We start from the raw sequence: 21,129 nt of genomic DNA on the forward strand, positions 1-21,129 counted from the left end.
AGATGTAATGCAGTTTGACTTCGTACTACCCTAATTTTTTATTAAAAACTAGTTTTTTCTTTTAAAAAACCCAAAAAGCCCCAACCAAACAGTAAGGGTGATTAATCTATGGAACAAAACTACCATGGGATGAGGTGGATTTGCTATCTCTTCAAATCAAGACAGGATGTCTTTCTGGTACATATGCTTTAATTATACGCAAGTTATAGGGCTAAATACAAGGATAACTGATTGAAGTACTGTGGCCTGTGTTATACAAATCAGACTAGATAATCTAACTGGGCCAGATTTGGGTGCACTGGGATGCAGATGGGCACCTGGTAGGACTTTCAGAGCATTTAAACAGTTTGGACAAGTTCAGTTTAATTCAGCTGGTTAGGCACTTAAGTCTGCTCATGTGCTTCTTGGGGGGTCCCAAAGGACACCTATATGCATCTTTGAGCACATAGACTCCTTTGAAAATCTGGCCTTAAAAAACAAAACAAAACACAAAAAAAGAAAAGAAAATCCATATGAAACTGCTTTCCTATACACATCCTACATTGTGTAAAAAGTGGGAACCAAAAAGCAAAGAGCTGACATGAAGCCTAAGGTAATTAAACATTTCACAATAGCACCTGCCCTTACTACCACTCCAACTAAGGAGGAAATGTGTTGCTCCTCTTAGTTCTCCAAACAATGAGAGGAGCTGGCCTCCAATCTGCTAGAGAGGATTGAACAATGGGTTGCACAGGTGGCTAGTCAGACTGAGTTCTAGAAGACAAAGTCAGACATACCTACAGCGGTTCATGAAGAAATGCAGCTGTAACTCACCACTCAAGAAGGGGAAGGAAAGAACCAATGCTGGAGACTCTGGTAAGAAAGTAGTAGGTCTTAAGAGCAAGGGAGTAGGATATACTATGGAAATTAAAGTCAGGGGAGGCTTTGAGATGATTTACACTGACTTCCTCCTTATATTTCCAAAAGGAAGTACAATTTTCTCTGCTTCTACAACTAACAGCCAAATTCAGCTATGGTGTAAGTTGGCCAAGTCATTGGTATTGCACTAGGGCTGAACCTAGGGGGAGGAAAATTTTTTGTTCTAAATCATTTTTGGCACTGTTTTTACCACTTAGGGAGACTCAACAAGCAGAAAAGTCTGTTGTAGTATCACAGCAGAATTGTTTCAAAATACAATAGTTGCTTCCTAAAAATCCAGACTAGAATAGAAATTACATTAAATCTTCTAACTCAAAAAATGACTATGAACAAACTAAAATCAACTAGAACTGAAAAGGGTAGGGGAGTTTTAACTAACGTTCTTTCTATGAGACCGTATTACTGGCGGTCTTCAAAATGATCTCCCCCACCCAGTTCCATGAGTTACAGGCTGTGACAGTAAAAATTCATTATTTTTAATTTTAGAGTACTTCTTTTTCAGAAGTTGAAAAAAAACTGAAGATGTGCCATAGGTGAAAATACACTCTAAGAAAGAAAATAAAGCTCACTTGGAAGCATTTCTAAAGGGGAAACTCATTACAGTAACTGAGCTATTTAAGATTATGAATAACTCCACAGAATAATTCCTAACCCAAGGAAAACTGAGTGGCCTACTTGTCACTTTGGAATACAATGCACTCCTCAATAGTAAGAAGGCTACGCTCCATCGTAAGTGGATCTTAAAAGAACTAACTAATCTGAAAATGAAATTCTGAGAAGAGATTCTTATAAGTACTCTTTATTAATATTATTAAAAGTTGTAGAAACAACTTCATGTAATATAAAGGCACAGGGAGACAATTTTGATAAAATATTCCAATTAAACAGTAACTTACAGTACAAAAGACAATTTTAATGCACATACAAACCCCATATGTCTCATTCAAAAATATTTCACCAAGAGTTCATCAATATTCATGGGCAATGACTAAAAATATAAATTGTCATTGTACAACATCTGATAGGTGCAAATTGAACAAAATTTATTGCTTTCCATGTGTTTTCCCTGTAGTTATTTTTTTTTAATTCTAGATTCCTTTTAGAATCAGCTCTCTCAATATACTACAGAGGGAGCTATACCCCTTAAACCAAATCTAACCAGGGACATTTGGCAGTTACAAGACTACCTCAAGTATTAATCAAAGCTGGCGGTGTTGTCTTTACCCTTTAATAATCACTCATAACTCACTCATTAGATAATGTGCTGGGTGTTTAAAAATCAACATTAGTGATACAACAAGGCTTATTGGCAGCTAGCATTATGTAATCTCAGTTTTTCCAATGTATTTTCTTCAAATAAATGTACTTTGACAAAAAAAGTGATGTAAACCCTCTTTAAAGACTTTTATCTGAAGGGAAAGATTGCAGCACAACTGTTAAAACAGTCTCCCAACAGCAAAAACGAAAAAACCAAACAGCAAATAGGAAAATAAAAGCTGCAAATGTCATATTAGATTCTGAAAACAAAATTAAGACAAATAAGCTGCAGTAAAGTATAACATATGCAAAATGGATTCAACAGAAAAAATAGAAATTACTTAAAGTAACTGGAAGTTCTTTGAGATGTGTGGTCCCTATTTGGATTCCAAATGTGGGATGCTCATGTGCACTAGGCACCAGAACTGTTCGTAGTAGTGTCCGTTGAACCACACATGCATTGTGCATCAGCTACATGGCGCGCCCTAGGCTTTAAGAGGCGATTCGGGTCGACGCTGCTCCAGGTCCCTCTTACCTGCAAGCATTGGAGTCTGCAGCAGAGGGGGTGTGGAGGATGAGATTGGAATTGAAATAGGGACCACACATCTCAAAGAATCTCCACTTACAGTAACCAACCTCCCTTCTTTGAGTGATGGTCCCTATATGGATTCTAGATGTAGGAGAGTAGCAAGAGTGATCAGTGTGAAGGAGGATGCAAGGACTCTCAGAAAGTCAAAGTCTGCAGGATAGCGTGGATGACTGCCACATTTGCCACTGTCACCAGAGCGATGGCATAGTGAGCAGAAAAGGTGTGGACAGAGGACCACATGGCTGCCTTACAACATCCACAAGAAAGGCCGACATGGATGCATGTGCCCACATGGAGTGTACCATGACTCCCAGGGGAGGAAGGAACGAGAGAGAGAGTAGCATTCTGCAATGCAATGAGAGATTCATTTACAGAGGCATTGCAAGGAGCAGGCATGGCCCCAGCAGCCTCTACTATGGTGAGGAAGAGTCAGGGGCAAGGCATGGAAGGCGTGGGTGCACTGGAGATAAAAGTTCAGCACCCGCAGACAAGAGTGTGCAGTGTTTGTGCCCTCAGAGAGGCATGCACTTTTGGGTAGTATGTATTGATTCAGGTGGAACAGAGAGGTCACCTTAGGGAAAAATTTAGGGTGCAATTGCAGGGAGACCTTGTCCTTGTGGAAAACAGTACAGGACAGGTCGGCCATCATGACCGCCAGCTTGCTAACCCGTCTTACAAAGGGGATAGCAATAAAAAAAAAAAAAAGATCACCTTCATGGAGAGGTGGGTGAGAAAGCAGGTCATGAGGGGTTTTGAGGGCAGACAGGACAAGATTCAGGTCCCAGGATGAGGTAGGCATCTGTACTGAGGGAAATACATTGGAGGCTGCTATGGAAGCAAGAGGTGGTCAGATGAGTGAAGATGAAAGAACCATCCACAGGGAGGAGGGCAGGCACTGAGCACCGCTAGATGGACACGGATGGAGAAGTGCATGAGGTCCAACAACCGAAGGTGAAGAAGATAGTCCAGGAGGATGGGAATGGGGATGAGGCCCAGAGAGTATTGGTAGCGGTGCGCACAGGCAGTGAAGCATCACCATTTAGCTTGGAAGCAGGCGTTAGTTGATAGTCATCTGCTGTGCACAAGGATGTTGTGCACAGGGGTGAAGCACGCCCTGTCTACACGTGAGGCCCATCCAAATACCAAGCCGTGAGGTGAAGCGGCTCTGGGTTGAGGTGCCTCAGGTGGCCATGTGACTGTGTGAGGAGATCCAAGTGGATAGGAAGGTGGATCAGTGGGCAGGCAGAGAGGTGGAGGAGCTCAGTGAACCAGTACTGGCGAGACCAGGAGTGGGCTTTCAGAACGAGTGTCACATGATCCCATCACATGTTGTACAGGACTTGCGGAAGCAAGGAGATGGGCAGGAAGGCATAGAGGAGGTTGGAGGTCCAGGGGAGAAGGGCGTAACCCTGTGAGCCCAGCCTGAGGGGTCCTCTGGAGCAGAAAAGAGGAAATTTGTGGTTCCTGGCAAAAGACCAAGCAGCCCCCACTCATGATTCACACAGAAGGACCTGTTGAGCATGTCTGCCAGAGAATTGCTGGTGCCCAAGAGGTGAACAGTGCGGGGAGTGACCCCGTGTCTGAGGCACCAGCTCCAGAGAAGAATGGCCTCCATGAAAAGGGAAGGCAACTGGATGCAACCCTGCTTGTTGATATAAACAACTGCTATCATGCTGTCAGACAGCAGCTGAATGTGGCAGGATCCGATGAGAGGCAGGAATGCCCAACAGGCAAGATGGGCATCCCACAACTCTCATATATTGATGTGCCCAGAGACCATAGAGAGCAGCATTGACTGCAGCTTGAAGGGCCACCTTAGTGACAAGCTTCCCTTGTCGAGCAGCACCTGGAACTCCCGTTGTTTGTCCACCAGAAAGAAGGACTGGAACTCTGCCAACGTGGAGTAGGAAAGGAAACTGTATTTCGCCAAGATGGCCTGATAATTGGCTATACAGAACTGGAGGCCCACAGAAGAAAAAAACCTTAAACCCCAGAATATCCAATTTCTTCACCACCCAGTCCAGAACAGCGGCCTTGAGGTGCTGCTGCTGGACGCACTTGGTCACCACATGAACTACGAGTGAGCTGTGAGGAGGTTGAGTGAACAGGAAGCCTGTATTCTTCAAATGGACGAAACAGAGGTGGTTAGCATGCTTCACGGTGTGGTCACAGGAAGCCAGGGTGTGCCAGACCTCCTGGGCCAGTTGCAGAATGGCCTCGTGGATTGGGATGGCAATCTGGGAGGTCCCTAATGGTTGAATAATGTCCAGGAACTGGTTTTGTATGTCCTGGACTTCCTTCACTGGGAGGTTGAGGACCATTGCCACACAGTGAAGCAAGTCCTGATATTGTCCCTGGTCATCCAGAAGAGAGTGGGTGGAATGAGGGTGTCATCCAGGGATTTGATGAGGTCCTGGTAGGGACCATCAGTGCCAATGGCATGGGAGTGCCATTAGGTTCATCATAGATGGAAGAAAGTGCAATGCAGGTGGGGGACAGCCAGCAAGATGGAAGCATCGATGCCCCATGGCCCTGGTAAGGGTCCCAAGCTGGCCAGTAGGGCCAAGCAGATGGGTCTCTGGGCATCAGCAGCTCCCGGGACTAACTAAACCACGCATCAGTAGTGGGTCCATATGGTGGCTGGTACCGAGGATCTGGGCTGTATGACCATGCAGAAGAGAAGCAGGGGTCTGAATCAGAACCCCACTCATCTCCAAGGAGAAGGTCCAGCAGGTGTGGGACCATTGGTACTAGTGGTGTGAGGCACAAAAAGAGCAAGGTGCCGCTCAGGGAGCAGGAGAGGTTCATCCGCTGGAGAGGGGAGCTGCAAGTTGCCTGGGGAACCGGGGAGTTAGCGTACGGTAGCATCATCTTGGCCATAGGCAGTAGCAGAGACAGGCATCTGGGGAAGCAGATGGGAGAGTCCGGGGGGGCCTGGAGACGTGGATGGTGCCAGCAGTGAAGGTGGCGGATGTGGCTGGAGGTGACGCAGAGGACTTGCAGTGGTGCCTTGATTTACGCTCTGTGCAGGACTTCTAGGGAGACAGAACGTCCGAATCCACACGCAACTTCTCACCCAACCCAGCACAGATTGGGGAGGCAACGTTGTGCTTAGGGGCGGTGGATCCGCCCTTATGCCCAGGGCTGTGTTTCTTATGCACGCAGTGTTTTTGTGGTGGCAACATGGGCACCAGCACACAGGAGGGAGACAGGGGGTGCTCACTGGTGGTGACAGGTGCTGCTCTGGTGGATCCACCAGTCCCAGATCCGATTGTGCATGTGGGCACATATAGCCTCCATCAGATACTTGCAGAGATGGAGCTCTCTGGCTTCCAGAGTGCAAGGTGGGAACAAGTGACAGATGGACTAGCGAGTGATGACATGAGCTTTGCTGAGGCAAGAGGCAACACTGATGCTCGTTACTCAGCGAGAAGGGGCACAGTCACAAAGCACAGTTCCTGAAGCCATCCTGCTGGGCCATAGTCCCCAGAAGAGCGAGTGGGTTGGGGGGAGGGGGGGCAGTCACCCTGTAGAAACAAAGTCCAACAGGAGAGCACGAACTAACAATAGACAACTAGAGAAACTATAAACGATGTACAGCGTTAGAACACGGTCCATTCCTCTTAGCAAACTAAGAGCATCAGGAACAGGAGTTCCAACTCTGGCCATGCGGCGATAAGAGGGAACTGAAGCGGCATCGTTCTGCACAACCTCTTAAGCCTCGGACGCACCATGCAGCCAACACGCAACACACGTATGGGTCAATGGACACCACTACAAACAGCTCCGGCTCCGATGCATGCGCACCCGAAGTCTGGAATCCATATAGGGAACATTACTCAGAAAAGAATCTAGAGCTGTGCAAAAGTCATTAGTATACTCATCTAATAAATCTGAGAAAACTTTTGCATCTTTATATAGCAGTACTCCACTCCTCCCAGCTCTGAGAAAAAAGAACCAGTTAGTGTTGAATTAGTTTGCTTTTTCCTTCACCGTACTCCTACAGCAATTTTGGTATACCAGCAGTTTCCATTTGTCTTTGATGTATCTGATAGCCATGCTGCCTTTGTCATGAATGGTAGTACATACCCCGCTCATTCCAACTTGTTTAATACCATAGTTTGGTTAATTTACAAATGTATACAACTGTTATTTTTTCCTTTGTTACTTGCTGCAAGCAATAAAAAAAAATACATAAATATCCTAAAAGTATTTGCTTAGGAATAGAATTTTATGACACTTCAAGTAAATGAAACACTACAGTAGCTATTGTATAAAAGAAATAAACAAAAATCTTCCAAGAAAGTAAATCATTTTGGTAGTGATTGATATTTTATGCAAATTGATTTATGGGAGCAATCTCAGGTTTACACTAACCGTTAAAGGACCATTTTTACTGCAATCAAATAGTCAAACTTATTTCAAAGCTAGGTCTCTAGAGCGAACATGGCATAGTCAGTTTAACGACTAAGCTCATGGACAAACATGCAGTAAACTTCATTACATTGTGAATTCAGCAGAATTGTGAACGATGCAGAACAAATGCTAGCCTGCTAGGCATTTCCTTAGTTTAAATTTGGATTTTCCTCAAGCACTAACTAGTAGCTTGAAGTTTCTCAAAGAATAACTAAGGACCAACTGAAATTTGAATTTTCACAATGGATTAGCATTACTACAGTACATAATTTTGCTTTAAGACTAGTCTAGGGACTGATACACAACCATTTTCTTTGGTTTATGCTTTACTACACTGGACTAGTGATCTTATTTGTAACCTACCCTCAAATTCCTCCTACTGATTTTTACTATATTCTCCCCTCAAGTAAAAAATGACTGTTTGCTCATACAAATGATTCCCTGCTGAATGGCTATGTGTACATACTTGCATGGACGGTTGAAATTTTGTACAGTAACTACATCATCAAGTGATACCTACAATGGCAAAACTACAAAAATCAAATATGAACTTATTATGGTTTTCATGACATCAGGGTCTGTTTTATGATTATATCCTTTTTTAAAATGGAATACACACAGTAAGATACAGTGAAAAAAACTTAGATTAAACAGTAAACGTGGGAATCCTGTACTCATAGTAAAAATGTAGTGCACGATATTAAATAAAACCTGTTAAATTTGAAACAATGCAATAGACACCTAGATATACCTGCATGTATGTAAATGCCACTTCAGTAAGGTGTTTGAACACAAAAATGAGACAATGACATTAGGAAAAAAGCCTTTAAAACAGGCTACCAGTCTAACTTGACTTTCCAAGTAAAAGCATCAGCTTCACAAAACTGTGATACTAATGCAGTTTTATGTAAAGTACCCTTTGACAGACAAGCTGTCAATTAAGCTATCACAGTCTTTGCTCATCTGACCCACTCCTTAGGCAATCTGGGAGAACAGTCAATAGTAGCTCAAGTTTTAATTCGATAAGTACCTTGTCTGTTTACAGAAGAACATCCTCTAAACACCATAAACATTTTATGGTGTTTATGTAATTGATCAGATAGTTTAAGTTTTTTTAAGAAGTTTTCTTTTGAATACGAGTTCAAAACTTCATTTTTCCATGTCTCTTTGCGATAATGTTTTAGCCAGTGTTACAAAAAGGAGATTCATTCACCATGGACTACCTCACATTATTACTTAATTGTGCAAGGTATTCACGTAATTCTTTTGCAGCTTGGAATCTACCATATCGTTTCTTTGGGTTGGCACACTCATCCAGCAAGGCCTCAAGTCGGCCATCTTTGGCAATTTCAGCTGGAGGGTCATGAAGTAGTCCTCCAGAAGTGCCACGCCAGGTGGCATGTCTTGATAAAAGGTTCTGACAAATAGCATAATAATTGTGGTCCACAGTGGCACGAGCGCAAAGTATCTCTTTCGAGAAGGACAGGCAAGCTTCTTTATCACAGTCATCAAACTTGCTCTCGTACCATACATCCCAGTTTTCAGGTTTATCTGTGAAACATAAAAGATGGCAAAGTATCGTGGGTGAGATAGAAGGAAAGCAATAAATTTAATACATAATATGACTAAAGTCAGTCTGAAGAAAACTAGTAGGCAAAGCCAGGCACTCAATAAATAAATAAAATCAGCAAACGGTTTATTCTCCAAAAAGAATGTAGTTTCAGTAGACCTAAAATTAGTCACAAACATGACCAAACTAAAGAATCAAATTGTCAAAAAAAAAAAATTATTGAAATTTTTAATTTTGGGCATTTTAACAAGGAGAACTAAGGAGGACTAAACTCACAAAACAGCCTGAGAAGTGAGGTAGTGGTGCCCCCTTATAACTTTTAGCTCAGTTAGGGTGCTTATGTGGAATATGGGAAATCCAGGTTCAATTCCTACCTCTACTGAGTGCAAAAGAGATTTGAACTTGCTCTCTCACATTACAGGAGCGTCTCCTAGCCATTGGGCTATGGGATACTGGGGTTTGGGCCTCGATCTCTCCTCTTGAAGCTGTTCCAACTTCTCATAAATAATTATAGTCAAAGTGCCTGCTCCAATGACTATTTATAGCCTGGTGGTTAGAGCACCCACTAAAGTTGTGGGAGTCCCAAGTTCACATCCCTGCATGACTTACAATTATTCCAGCCACTATCCCTCTCAATTTTCCTAATTATTTGCTAGCAAAGTTTTTGTAAGGAAACCTTTTTTGCACATAAAGTTTTAAGCTGTAACCCACATTTCAAGAGTCCTTAGAAGTATCTCATTAGTGTTTTTACAAGTACAAAACTACAAATTAAGCTCTAAAATACTAAGTGGAATTTATAAAATAACAATATCTTAAGGATCATTAAAAATGCTAAAAGGCATCAAGCAGTGAACAGCAGGATATTATAATTACTCTACAGAACCTAGTTTACCATTAAAAAAAAAAGAAGAAAAAAAAACCACACTAATGGCTTTCTCCCCCCAAGTATTATATTTTAACTATATAGATCATTTAGAACTTCACTGGAAACCAAAAATATTGCAGATATAAAAAGGGTGTTTAAGTATAGCTTTTGATGTTTTGGCTAAACCTTGGTTTCATTCCCCCCCCCCCCAAAATCATTCATATCTAAAGAAAAGAGACCTGAACCCTCCCTTCCCTAGGTAGGTGTTCACTTTTTCTGCTTAGGGCTAACAAATTTTTTTTTAAAAAGAGTGTGAAGTCTGGAGTAGTCACCCAAAGTTTGTGTGTAGGTGAATCCAGTGATAAAAAGTAAACACACGCTTTGCTCAGGTATACATACCAGAACGCCTAAGAAGTGTTGCAACAGTACCCTGGTAACCTTCCTTCCGTAGAGACTTATGTCTAATAGAAAGTTTGCCTTGGACAAAAATAATTATCTTAGTTACAAATGGGGAAATAGCTGCCTTCAGTGACTTAGGATTCAGCAGCTCCCTCACAGTTTCCTGGAAGAACATATATAGGTCCAAGCTTCCCCCTGGAAGCGACATACTATTGCCTGATTTGAGATAATTCCCCCTCAAGTTTCCGAGTTCCATTTTGGGGCCCTGAAGCACCTGTATTGCCTGATGCACATAGAATACAAGCCAGTGTCATTGGAAAGCAGTCTCTGGGCTAATCATTTACAGTTATGGTACACTTACAGCGTTGTTCTGACAGCAAGCTACTAAAGGCCAAGGGATGGCTGTGATTAAAAACACGGGAGTGGTTATGTAATGAAAGGCAGACTCAAAAGAAGAAAAAACAAACAAACAAATTCAGAGACCAAGAAGTGAAAGAACTTGGAATTTGATTCAAATTTAGCTAATTAAATTATCTCAAATTCAAGAGGTGAACAGAAGAATAAGATGACTGGATGGCAGGGGGATTAAAACAAATACCTAAACAAAGATTATGGACCTTATGTATGGATTCTGTATGGAAGCAACTCAAAAGATTAAGACTGGCCCAGTTAGAATGTAGATACTTACCTTTACTTCAAAAAAGCATAGTACAAAAGTTTCTTCATTGTCCCACTCTTCCAAAGAGGAAAACTAGAATCTTACTAATAATGTATTATCCAATATATTAAAAGGGTTTATTGGCATCCACTGCTGGGATCGGATTTAAATTCATTATGAGAAATATGGAATAGTAAGCATTATTAAAAGAAAATATTGCTTTGTATTGAAAGACTGTACAGAGTAGAAAATACAGTCTAGAAATTAATTCAGTGATATTAATCATATTTGCAAAGCTTGAAAAAAATCCACACATCCAGGGCACACAGGAGTCTTTCGGGCCAGTGCCATGAACTCCTGAAGAATTTAAGTTTTTATTTTAAATGTTTCCAGTCTCAGACTTGTCAAATTAACCTACTAAGTCTGAAGGAAGTATAAACCAATGTAATACTGTAAGTCTAGAGCCTGACTATACAAAGGCCTCTGCTGCTACTCGGAGCTTTTGCAGCTCGCAAAAATGGACACATTTTCACCCTTGCTATTCAGAACTCTGCACCATAGTGTTACTGAGGAGATTCTGGTCAATTTTACTTTGCTGCTGATTGGTTAAGTTCCAAGCTGCAGTAGAGATAGGCACTAACACTATTTATGGAAAATAAAGGCCTAAAGTCAGCACCTGGAAGAAGGGTAGAACAACACACACCCTGTCCCTCATAGCAACCAGGAGACTGGGAGGGGTATAATGGCAGTGACTCTTCTATCCTCATACCCTGAAGGCTCAGGATACGTAAGCCAGAGGAACCCAAAAAATGGAAAGAGAATGCTCCTTTCTCCATAATAGCTCCATAATAGAGTTATCAGAGGGAAAGGATACCAAGTTTAGATGCTTATTAGATGAAGGCAGTTATGAAAGATGTAACCCTTGAGCAAGGTCAAGGGATAACTGGAATCCCAGCACTATCCCTTCACCCAGGAGCTGGGGATCAAGCCAGTTTGTTTCAACCTCGTATGCCACCAGGAATGGCGCAGATGTAACTCCAACTTGGACATTTTATGTAATATACAAGTAAAATGGAGAAGTTTAGCTAAATAAAGTAAAGAACACAACATATGGGAAAAAAAGGACATAACTTAGGGAGACAGAAGGAAAGAGGGGGGGAAGTTTGAAACACAGGAATAATCACTACAGGAAAAAGGTGGAGTGAAGCCACTTTAAAACAATTTTTTTAAATAAAGACTGCAGCACGTATTTTAACCGTGATTATCAGGCATCAAGTAATTTTGCCCCTTTCCTCAAGTTTTGTATATTTATACAACAGGAAGACAAGCAATATAAAATTCAGGTGATTCTTCAATATACCTGTGCATCTATCAATTTTGATGTCTGCAAGTATGTGACAGTACAGTTTTGTTATAGACCAATCACAATACTATTTGTAGAATCAGAAGTCCTTGTTGCAGAAACTCACAACAGTTTCATATGCTTTAAGACTTAAATTGTAAAACATGAAGCATGGACATGGAAGGAAAACAACTTACTCTGTTTGATTAACCTTTTGTCTGCCACCAGAACATTTTCTGCATCTACAATGATAACCTTCCCATCTCTAGGACCGACTGCAAAGTTGTCAAAGCTGACATCAAGGAGGTAGAGTGCAAATTCAAAGTCATTGTTTGTCAGTTGTTCTGCTATTTCCATTAATTGCCAGGCCAGGTCCACTCGTTTTTCCCATGGTGCATTGAAGTAACTCCACAATTCTTCTCCAACATAGTTGACAGCCACCATTCTTCCACATGCTCCCAGGTACTTTGCAAATGGCCAGCCCTCATCAGATGGAAAACTCTGCATATGAACAGATTTTTTTTTTTTTTGGTTAACACTGAATAAACTGAGGAGCACCAGCATATTTTAAACAGGTTCAAATATGTGCAAGATTGAAGACTTGAGACACTAAGATTTACAACAGACGATTAAGCTGACCAGAATACATTTCTGCATTTTGATACCATCAAGAATACCTACTACTTCTAACAAGGACCTAGCTTTTGTATGTATATTTTCCAATTTCAGAATTGATTATCTATGCCTTTGGTGTTTTATATACTGTGACTCCTGCTATTGTACTAATGTGATCTTATTTTCTTACAACGTGACTTTGTTTTGTAACCTGGGGCTTTGAGTAGAAGCTTATGAAATATTTGCTTTGTGTTGTATATACATATTGTTTCTCTTATTAGACTTCCTCTCTTCCCCAATCCCTTTTATTTCTTCCAGATCCGATGGGATTCTTGTTAGTCTTTCTTGAGGACCTTAGCAGAAAAGATTAAGCATTATTTTGGTGTTTAATAAAATTTAGGATGTTCTATTCTTCCATCTTCCCTTAATCCTCCATCTCTTAGCTTATTTCAATGCATGTAGATTTTTTTAAAAATGGAAGTAGTAACAGACAGTTGTGTAGTACAGGCTCTACAGGGAACAGCAAGAGTCTAGGTAGTAAGGGCATACTGAAAGCAATAAAAAAAGTCATTAAAATATTTGTGTGTGTTCAGGTATATTTGATGCAATTAAAAATATGCAAGATGAGCTACCCAACTGTTCTGGAAAAAAAGTCAAGAAGATCCAAATTGAATGTTAAGGTCAGAAACTGAGTTATAGACCACAGCACTCACTGAGGATAAGTGCACTCCAGTTAAATGTTAACGGTTCTGAAATAATTGCAAGTGCTAATATACCTCTAGCACTACCACCATAACTATATCATCAGAGAGTGATAAAACATCAGTTTCCTTGAATGAAACTACGCGGCAGCAGCTAAGTTTGCATTGCATTACAGATTTCAGTTTAATAGGGATGATAACCCTTTCTTTTGTAGAAATCGCTTTGAAATTCAGCACAACACAGCCACTCTGAGCTGTAACAGAGATCCAGAGTTCAAATCTCTTTTAATTGTTTAAATTCAAATACAATTCAGTACCCTTCATAAATTATTAAGGCCATGAATTCCAACCTAAAAAATACTCAGGGAGGAGCTGCTGCATAGCCCCATTTCCACCCGCCCCCCACGCCCCATTTTAAGTAAATTAACAGAGAGCTTACACAGTCATTTCAGGTGCAGAATCCAGGCCTCTAACATGACAAAATCTCCAACCTCATCCACTGTATTAAGATGCCTTTCAGAGCAACACAAAACAGTCTGTTTAGTCTATCTCTAACCACTATAAAACACATTCCTTTGAGCTAGGGATGGTGATCAGGAATCCTGGATTTTAACACTCTACTGCAAAGGTTTCCCACTGGGAAAGTGCATGCCAAGTCCTTCTTCAACAGCTGGCCTATAAAGGGGCTACCAATTACTCCAGCAGTTCAAAAAGCAGCAAGGGTCTAAGATGAAGGTTAAAGGCTTGAAATCCTGCTATTGACCTATGTTGGACGGTTGTATGGTTACATGTGATTCACACAGGGAAGATCTCAAAAATATTTTTACACTTAACTATGATATGAATTTAAAAAAATACACACTTCACATTTCAGTCAGTCACAAATTTTGCTTGGGTAACCCACTGGTCAGAGTATGTGTCATGCACTCCGTCGTCCCCCCCCCATGTCCAATCCACAGAAGATGCGAGTCTGACAGCTTTCACCTCAAAAGCCTGGCTCTTCAGGACAAGCTGAAAAGAGTGATGCCTTTAGCTCTGGAGGTCACTGGTTTTCCTTGGCCCAGTGCTGGCCAAGATGGCAGCTGTCACACGTCCCACATTGTCCTAGTTGAAAGCTGAGAGATATGCTTCATGCTGGCAGGGACAGAGCACCTAGTGGAAGGGGAAACAATAGGCTGACCTGCTGGTGTAATGCAGGCATTAAGCCAGCTGCTGCAGCTTGTCCTGGCTGTATCCAGAGGTCCATGAGAAGCTACATAATGTTTCAGGAAGCATGCAACAACATACTTCCGCTAACAGTATATGTAATCACTACTGAACATGAAGGGTTGCTCTTAGCATACTTACTCTCAGTAACTTTAAAATGGGGATAAAGTTTTACTGAAGTGCATCACAACCTCTCACAACCTTAAGGATGGTCAACCCAGTCAGAAACAACTTCAGCAACATAGTTTTCTCCCTGTAATTCCAAGCAGAAGGAGCAACTTCCCTTATCTACTGAAGTACACCAAAGCAGGATGGACAAAAAGCAGTAATTAAAAAAAAAAAGAAATAGGATTTTTTATTTATTTAAATCAGGGTTTTTTTAAAATCATCAATAAAATATTAAATTTCTCTCTCATTTAAAAAACAATTGTTACAATTAAACCTCATCACAAACATGCTAAACCTACACTTATAGTCTCATAAAAATGAATTAATGGCTCTAGTCTGTCCAGCCTAACTACCAGCCCTTGCTTCTTGAAAATTCTGGGCTTTCAGTTTCTAATTTCTCAGCAGACTAAAGTCACATGTGCACAGAAATACACAGGCTGGATAGGATTGTTGTTGTTCTGTGCTTATGTGGTGGTGGAGTTGGGCCAAGCAAGGCAGAGGAGTTAGTTAAGACACTGGCTTAAAGACAGAGAGACAAAGAACAGAGGCAGAGTAGAAAGGAACAGTGGAGTGGACTGGAAAGAAAAAGGGAAGACATTATTCAGTACACATACAGCTTCCTATATTTCCGCCCCACTTTTGCCACAAAAAAACTGTCATGGCTTCTGGGTATAAGAGAGACCCTATCTGGGAATATTTTGAAGAAATTCCTTCCCTGGGTAAAACAGGAGAACGTGTCAAGTGTAAGCAGTGCAAGAAGGAGATTCAGGGCCTACTTGCAAGAATGAAACATCATAATGAAAACTGTTTATTGGGAGAAAATGATGTGGATGAAGATGTGGATATGTCTGAAGAACAATGTGGATCAACTGGTTAGTAATGTAAATAATTCACTTTGCAATGCATCATTCTTCAAGACCTTTTAGTATAAGTGTGATTTAACAAATAAATTCCCAAGCTGTTACTCTGTTGGATGTTGCTAGAAAAAAAAAAGTTTAGTTTAGCTAATCCTTATGTCTTGTTTAATTGGTTAAATAGGTTTAGAATCTATCACAGTACAGAAAGCTGCAGTAAGAAAAATCTAGAGTTGCCAGTTGACACTGGGTGTCATTTTCTTATTTTATATTACGTAATACATGCTCCCTTATTTTGGAACATCATGGCTACAGACCATAATGGTGATGCCATAAGTCTATTCCCTGTTTTACTTCAACATAACTCAGCTTTCCCAAGGGAACCCCATCCTATACTTGTTTTCTCTAAAAACAGAAATGCCAGTGAGTTCTATGGGGCTTATTCCAAAATTAAGTGCACTCTAAGTGCAGTCAGTCTTAGCTTTTTTGGTAATTTGGAATTGGATCTGCTGAAAAAAAATGTAAATGATTAACTGAATAATAGAGTGAGAAGAAGGGAGAAGAAGAACTATTCAGACAATGACAGTGGGAGTGGGGAAGGTGAGAGCTAGTTGTAGAAGTTTTAAGGACAGGGTACGTTTAGTGTTGTGATGATTTCTCTGTTAGAGTAAATAAAATTTGAAAATTAAAAAAAAAAAAAGAAAAGAAAAAAGAGTTTAAGGACAGCCGTCTGCCGGCAACTCAGGAGACTGCTGCAATTGCAAATGTGAAACATTTATGTAACATTTAAGATTTAGTTTAATAAAATATAAGTGCTATTATGTTTGTGTGTGTGATTTAGTTCTTACTATTCCTAATGCACTGCTGCTGAATCTGCAGCTTGACACAGGTACTGAGCATTATGTACTATTTCCTAAATTAATAAAAATCAAGTTATTTAAAAAATTACACAAAGTATATCCTCCTAGATGTTGTAAAATGCTGTATTGAGTTGTAAATTAACATGTTTTAGTGAACAGATTTGCACCATTGTTTAAGAAATTATTTAAGAAGTATCAGTGGAAAACTTGATTTAAATCAATGATTTTCTCTTGGTGATTTAAACCACCCTGCACCAAAACCATATTAAAAATACTAGGAAATTAGCAGACAAAAATGATGTCTGGTGACAGTTGTACCAAGACTCACCCCATCCACTCGAAGCCAGAAAAGCATGGAAATAAGAAATTAAGAGGGAAGACTTGGACATTTTTTCCACCTTCATATTGTTAATAATAGCACTGTAGGCACACTCATACTCCATGAGGCTTTCACTTCCACCTTCAAATGCATGCCAAAAATTAATATGTACTCTAACTTAACTGAACTTGTAACTCAAATGCAAAACAACAGTGACCTCAGCAGTGTTAACACAGAGTGACTTCCCAAGTGCATGGAATAGGAGAGATATATTGATATCAAGCATGAGGTTACTGTTCAAGTTTCATGTTTTGAATGCAAGTCTGATGCAGCAAGGGTACATACTGCTTTTTGGTATCTATTACGGAGGGAAGTGAAAGCTTTATGGAGTATCGGAGCATGTGACGGACAGCTCTGTAGTCAATACATATGTGGAAAGGAATGTTCAGCTTCACTTATTTCATGTTTTTATGGAAACATGGAAATATTTCATAGGGTGGATGGGGAGTGTCCTGGCGTAACCATAACTGTCAATAGACAGTTTTTATTTATTATACTTAAGGCCTTTTAAATTCTTATGGATACTTTAATCTTGACTCTATTAAGATTGAGTACCATATTATTATTTATATTTATATTACCATAGTGCCTAGAAGCCCTAGTCATTGACCACTTAAACAGGGATTCAATCTTTGTTTTCTTTCTATAAAAACTACAGCATATCCCCCCAAAAAGTTTACAGAACTAATTTTGAGTAAAGAATGGATTTTCTGTGAATTTACAATTAAATCCATTAGTTTAAATTAAAATTAATTAAAGTCTAGGTCCTTTAAGAAATTTAGCATCTTCAGTCTTTTCTTTGTCTTGAGCAGAACTCCACAGACTCTTCAAACTTTCCATATAGTTTGAAATAATATCTTGTGCACCAGATATTTGAAGAAATTAGAATATAATTAAAGTGAACTATTGTATATAACTGCTATTAGACAGGTTAGATAGGCTCAGGTAACTCTTAAGTGGTGCCATTGTGAAACTGTAAGTAACAACTAGCCACCATTTTTATCTACATTGGGATTCAGAAACAGAGCTCTATTTGAACCCCACTTTACATAACACCTGTCTCACTAACAGACCTCCAAGCCAATAACTAAAAATTAAGGCACAGTTTCACCAGTATGCTTCAACTAATTTGCAATGAAAAGCAGCTGAAACTGGGAAGTGCATTCTGGCTGCTTTGGTGTACTGGTGAATTTATCCTTACAATTAAAAAAAACCCACAGTTGATATAATGTATCTTCAAAACATAAGAAATATTGCATGGTTGCATATTCTCCAGGTTTCCTGATTAGTACTGTACATTCATTTAATAGTTAATAGTTAAAAAACTAAGGAAATTTTCAAACAAAAATCTACATTGAAATGAAGGAAAGAGCGTACATATCTTTTAAAGGGTTAAAAAATAAAATCACATTTCAGGGTTGTAGTAGTTATCCCCAAATCCAAATCAGCTTTAAGTAATTATCATCCAAATCCCATGAAATTCATAGTTATATTTACATTTAGAAGAAATCTAAGACATCTTAAGGTAAGAAATATAGTTAAGATACCCAAAACCAACCCTGACTCTGTCTTTTAAAAAAAAAAATCAGTTTCCTCTAATCTAAGACTACAAACACTGAAGTGTCTTAAACAATCATTATCACTGCCTAGCATCACTACAGGGTAAAAGTTAAATTTGTCTGGGTGTGTTAACTGTGCATTTCCATACTGTACCTTGTTCGGATTTATTTTAAGGGTAACCATAACGGTTATGTAGGCAGGTTGGCCTACTGCAAACAGAACTGGACTGGAAACCCGACTCTGCCAATGGCATGCTGTGAAACCTTGGGCAAGTTATTTTACCTCTGTGCTTCAGTTTCCTCATTTATAAAATTTGGATAGGATACATACATCCTTTATAAACGCACTTCTGAATCTAAAGATGAAACACTACAAGGGCGAGGTAATATTGTTATTGCATGACATCACTGCAGGGCAAAATTAAGGTTCTACTAGATTCAAAGGGCCAGTTATATTGATTTGGGGTCGGGAAATCCAATCATCCGCTAATTGATGGCAAGCAAATTCTTGTAGGATTTAAGTCATTATTAATGTCTGCAAAATTTAAGCCCTTTTAGTTTCTAGCCTTATGTTTGGGAAGATAGCCTTCCTAAATGTGAAGGAAGTGTAAACCAATACAGTCCTGTCTTCTTGATTCTACAGGCAGACTAATTTAGTATTTGCTGCTTCTCATGGCTTTGCTAAACAACAGCAAAACAAGATAAGTCATTGGTCAGTGTCATTGCTGCTTTAATTCTGGATCACAGTGAATGTCAAGAATCAGTTTGCTGTTGCTGCAAAAAGGTGGAGCCAATTATTCACAGGCGAGGCCCTGCTCCTCCTCCCACCCCACTCCAACCACTCCCACACCCAAAAAGAGTCAGCAGAGGTTAGCAAGGGATACCTCAACACAGCAGCCACCAGGAGACTCTGAAAGAGGGAAGATAGGTCCTTCTTCCTTCCAACAGCTGTGGGGACCATGGAGCTACAAGTTTAGTATACCTACCACAGGTGAACATGAAAGAGCCAATAGCTTAGTCCCGGTTAAAATATTTGTAGAATCTAAGGATACCTTACCTTCCCAGTTGTTCAGGTAACTGGAGCAGGGGGCTGGCCCTGGGCTACTTATTTAAGGGCTGACCCCTGAATCCCATTACTAAACTAATCTACCTTAATCTTTTACAGTCTACATTTGGATTCAACAGACACAGACAATTTCTCCGGTCCCACACTAATGCATCTGGATCTACTGCACTGATCTTAACCTGAATTTACTCATATTTAACAAAGAAGATTTTAGCAGTTTGTATTTATTCTAAATTTATACAACTAACTGATTTTAATAGATTCTCACTGAGTACAAGACATTTTATCATTGTGTAATCACAAAAAAGGTTATAACAGGGTCACTTTAGCCATGATTTCAGCCTCATACCCAATGATTTCTAAAGAAAGGCAGACACAGAATTCTAATAATGGTTTTACTAATACCATATACATACAGAAGCAATACCTCCTCCCTACTCTTACTCTAGATTCCCCTGCTTATACATCACGGATCACATTAGTTCTCTTAATCGCAGCATCAAACTGGTCTTCGTGCACTACACATGCATTATACTTTACATACTTACGATGAGGTTCAGTGTGATTAATGCCTCATATAAGAGATTCTAGGATTGGTTTGCTGTATTAAAAAGTAAACCTTCCAAACATAATGTTGGTATAACAGCCACACACCATATTGTAAAACAGATATATTTATATCTTTGCAGCAACAAAAAGATCTTTTGACAACAAGAGTAGAGGGAATCCTGCCAACATCTGCACATGTACAAACAAGCTCTCTGCTTCTGGCTCCTTTCCAACTGGCATGTAACAGTCACATCTACACTTCATTACCAAGTCAGTAGCAAAAGGAGATAAAAAAATATGTACAAGTGTCACATTCAGCAGTTTTATATTCACAGTGATTTTGACAAGAATGTTAACTGAGGTGCAGATCTGTCCTCTTTTTTTAAAGCAGAGTTATAGCTTTTGGTACTTTATTACCTTTTGAAAACATTCGCATAAATAAAATCATTCTGTCTCCTACAGTCAGAAAAAATTCTCACTTAGTAATGTTTAAAAGCCAAAAAATATATGCATACAATTCTATTCAAATCATAAAACAGAATGCCCACAGCACCTGTTTAGTTGCCTTTAGAAACAAAAGCTAAATAAAAACATTGCTATTTATAGTACAATAGTTAGATTTTGGCATAGTTGTGAACTAAATGCTTGAATTATTAGTATTGGGTACACCTATATAATAAAATATTTATATCTGTTTGAAGGCAAGCTTACTGTCAAATCTGCAGCTAAGCAAGATATGGTTAACACAACACTTAAAACTCTTCCACCTACACCTCAAAAATAGCTACTTGTTTATAAAGCCTGCAACTCTGACACACTTGCTAGCACACATTTTACACTCACTCACTCATAACAGATCAAAAAAGAATTTAATCAACTGTTAAAGAAGTTCAATTTTTAATACAGATGACTGACAGAAAAATTAGGATTAAGGCAATAGAGACTATATTAGGACTTTTCCACTTGGAAAGAAATTCTCACTCTATGCACAAAAGTGAAGATATGTAGATCAGTCAACTGACAAAAAAAGTGAATCTGTTAACCTGCCAGAACAATTCATTTCCTCCATTCCCACTGATATCCAAGACACTCCACCTAACAATTTAGATATTCTAATCAGATTTCTTAATAGCAGTGAGAAACCCATTTTCAAGAACT

At 39.7% G+C, this 21,129-nt stretch overlaps 1 protein-coding gene across 2 annotated transcripts in view; it reads right to left on the bottom strand.

The window, feature by feature from the left end:
* Window positions 1-1,707: 1,707 nt before the first annotated feature.
* Window positions 1,708-21,129, bottom strand: part of DIPK2A (divergent protein kinase domain 2A) — a 30,791-nt gene continuing 11,369 nt past the window's right edge. The window contains exons 1-3 of one of the 2 annotated variants that reach the window (XM_067555975.1): window positions 14,678-14,732; window positions 12,212-12,515; window positions 1,708-8,731 (exon numbers count right to left, since the gene is read on the bottom strand). In XM_067555975.1, the coding sequence (XP_067412076.1) occupies window positions 8,400-8,731; window positions 12,212-12,458 (579 nt within the window). In that variant the 5' untranslated portion in view covers window positions 12,459-12,515; window positions 14,678-14,732 and the 3' untranslated portion in view covers window positions 1,708-8,399. Of the gene's footprint in view, window positions 8,732-12,211; window positions 12,516-14,677; window positions 14,733-21,129 lie in introns of those variants that run through there. The other variant, XM_067555882.1, reaches the window with a different exon arrangement.

This window comes from Emydura macquarii, unplaced genomic scaffold (assembly GCF_026122565.2).
Source record: "Emydura macquarii macquarii isolate MOO-44397 ecotype Brisbane River unplaced genomic scaffold, CSIRO-AGI_Emac_v2 contig_18, whole genome shotgun sequence".
Classification (NCBI taxonomy): Eukaryota; Metazoa; Chordata; order Testudines; family Chelidae; genus Emydura; species Emydura macquarii.